Source organism: Eurypyga helias, unplaced genomic scaffold, assembly GCF_000690775.1.
Source record: "Eurypyga helias isolate BGI_N326 unplaced genomic scaffold, ASM69077v1 scaffold31384, whole genome shotgun sequence".
Classification (NCBI taxonomy): Eukaryota; Metazoa; Chordata; class Aves; order Eurypygiformes; family Eurypygidae; genus Eurypyga; species Eurypyga helias.
The window spans coordinates 16,038-19,006 of NW_010248639.1; the positions used below are offsets into that span (position 1 = coordinate 16,038).

The following is a 2,969-nucleotide window of genomic DNA, read 5'->3' on the forward strand; positions in this document are numbered from 1 at the left end:
CCCCCCGGCCCCGCCAGTCCCCCCTGTGGAGGTGTCTGGGGCAGCTGTTGCTGCCCCGCAGCATGGTACTGGTGGGTTCCCAGCTTCCTGAATCGTTCCTGGTGTGCTCCAGGCTGAGGGTGGGAATTCTGCCATCCTGGGGCTGTGCCCACCTCTGGAGCTGCCCGTCAGCCTGGAATCTCGAGTGTCAAAGTTGCCAAACCCCTTGGTGAGTTTTGGGGCCGGGATTGTGCTGGGAGTGGGGTTTTGCCACCTGTGGCCATCTTTTCCCTCTCCTTTTCCACCCGGAGGCTTCCCCAGCAGTTTCAGGAGCAGTGGAGGCTGTCGTGATCCCCAGGAGGGGATGCCAGCTGCCTGGGTCAAGCAGGGGAGGCCGTTCCTCACCCTGTGCAGGCAGCACCATCCCTGCAAGGGTGGCCTGGGGTTTGCAGCCTTCCACCCCCTGTCACAAGGGTGGCAGCAGGACAGGAACCCAAAGCCAAGTCCCCACGCTGGGAAACGGAGTGGGAGTGTGCATGGGGAGGCTGCGTGGGCGCCGCCTGGCCCCTGCAGATCCGTATGGATGCTTCTCCGACTCCGTTAGGCCGTTGAAAGGATGTGAAAAAAGAGGTGGTGGCATCATTAACCTTCTTAAAAATCTGCTGGTCTGGGAAGAGAAACGATCCTGGGAAGGAGTAAACTCATCCAGGAGGAGGTCGCTCTCCACTGCATGGCAGGGAGTCCCTGTGGGTGTTCCCAGGACCAGCCACCGAGGCGATGCTTGTTCATTCCCGGCGCCGGAGGAGGATGGGAACAGTGCGCGGGTGGAGCGAGACTGGGGGGGCCTTCAGGCGCGGCTGGGGGCAGCGCGGGGCACGGGCCTGTTACCTCCAACCTTAGAGCTGGGTCTTGCCTCGAGTTACCGCGAGCGCGGGGTTGTGAGGATCTCCAGCTGGCTGCCAACATATTGGTGGTGGGATGGAGTTTCGCTCGAAGAATTGTAAGGTAACTGGAGCAGAGTGAGTAATTCTCACCCGAGAGCATCTCCTTTTTCCGTGCACAGAGTAGCCAAAAGTGGTTTGCGCCTCCCCCCCCCCGATTCATCCAGCAGGAGACTCCCAGCCACGTGTTACTGGATTCCATCATTCAGGGGCCGGGAGAGAGTCCCGCGGCGGGCTGACGGCACGCGCCGGCCCTTCTGTACCCAAGGTTGTGTGTCCACATGTTGCGCGGCGCTGTGTGAACCCCAAACGCGGCGGGCAGGAGCATCTTCATCCTGCAAGATGCCGGAAGGTGTCACCTGGCTCTCCCGCCGCCGGGGACGGCGTTGCCTGGCCAGGCAGGGATGCAGCCAAAACGGAACTCACCCAGTGTCGGCGCCGGCATCAGCCCAGGAGGTGCTGGCCGCCTGGGTTGGTGCTTGGGGCACCTCGGTGGCTCTTGTCTGGTGTAAATCCCATGTGTGTTTGTGGTCTGTCAGTTGAGGCAATTCCTGTGGGCAGAGCTTCATCTCTGTGCCGAGGAGCTGAAATCTCTCCTGGTCCTGTGCAGAGAGGCCATGTCTTGCAGGACATGTCAAGGATCGTGGAGACCACCACGCTCTCCGGTCTGCTGTTCCAATGTCCTCGGCTTCCCCTGCGCCCTTTGACTCCCTTCAGGCTCCCTTCGGGGGTGGCTGTTCATGGGGTCTCATCAACTGCCTTCCCTTCTCCCCAGAGCTCTTATCCTGGGGAGGTTAATTTGCCTTCTACGCCCTCCCAGCTCTGCCTTCCCCATCCTGTCGGGGGTTCTTAGCGATTTATCCTCTTCGGCACGCGTCTGTGCACCCTCCAGCAGCCCCAGCGCTCCCCTCTTCCCTGCACTGAGCCTTTTCCTTCCGGCTCTGCCAGCTTCTCCCTGACGGAGCAGGGGCTGAACGCCAACACGTTTCCCAGCTCGTCCTTTGGCACCTTCGCCGTTTACGCGACAGCCCGGCCGCAGCGGGAGCCCAGCGGGCGTCATCGCCATGCTGCTGCTCTGCCCATGCCCGTCATGCGTGGCAGGGGCTCCATCCACACCTCTTCCCACTCAGGATGGTGTCCCTGTGGCACCGTGCCGGAACCCCGGCCCCAGGTATAACCCCTGTGCGCTCCCCTCTCTGTCGCACCCGCTTGCTTCTCAGAAGTGAGATTAAAATAACTTCACACGAGCTGTTTTTAGAAATCTCCACTGGGTGTTGTGCACAACACGTTTTGGGATTATTTTCGTTGTTGAGGATATTTTTCCCCCCGTTCCCTCTTTTTCTCCTCCTCTCCGGCATGTGTTATCCACGCTTGGGCTTTTGTCACCAAGCCCTGCCTTGAACAGTCATTACAGTCTTCGACTTGTCATCTCCTGAGCCGCGGGGCCAAGTTAATGAGTCTGTGCTCTCCCTCCACCCTGGCCTCTGCACACTGCTGGAAACGTACATCCTGCCCCCTCCATCGCCCCCAGGCATCTCCCTCTGATTTCTGGGGCTGCCGTTGTTCCGGAGGGAAAGCAGGTGGCGAGAGGTTGTTTTTCCAAGACCTACTTCCATCCCTTGGCAGCATCTCTCCAGCTTTGACAGGGTATTTAGGAGCAGGGAGGAAACCTTGTGCTATGATGAAGCCCAGCACTGGCCACAAAAGGTTGTGACCTTCCCAGCAAGGTGTGGAGATGGGACACGATACCGTGTCCGTGCTGATGACGCCTGTCACCCTCTTTGTACCTGGCGGGATTCCTGGTGCCTGCCGGGCGTCCCATCCCTCCCGCGCTGCCCCCCCTGCCTGCAGCCATCCTCCTCGCGCTCCAGCCTTGCCCGGCCCCGGGGCTTTGCCCAGTGCCCCAGCTGGGAGCAGCCCCTTCCCCTCGCAGCTGACAGCTCATGGCTCAGACACCGGCTTTGGGAACAGAGGTGCTGCAGCACGAGGACGCTGCCGGCTTCGGATACAGCAGCAGCGATATCCCCCCTGCAAGCCCCCCTCTCCTCA

At 60.9% G+C, this 2,969-nt stretch overlaps 1 protein-coding gene across 1 annotated transcript in view; it reads left to right on the top strand.

Annotated features, from left to right (window-relative positions):
- The window catches only part of NUDCD3 (NudC domain containing 3), a gene marked incomplete at its 3' end in the record, with an annotated part of 8,625 nt that extends 6,534 nt beyond the window's left edge, over positions 1-2,091 (top strand). The window contains exons 5-6 of the mRNA XM_010151135.1: positions 113-208; positions 1,888-2,091. Of these exons, the coding sequence (XP_010149437.1) occupies positions 113-208; positions 1,888-2,091 (300 nt within the window). The remainder of the gene's footprint in view (positions 1-112; positions 209-1,887) is intronic.
- Between the last annotated feature and the right edge of the window lie 878 nt (positions 2,092-2,969).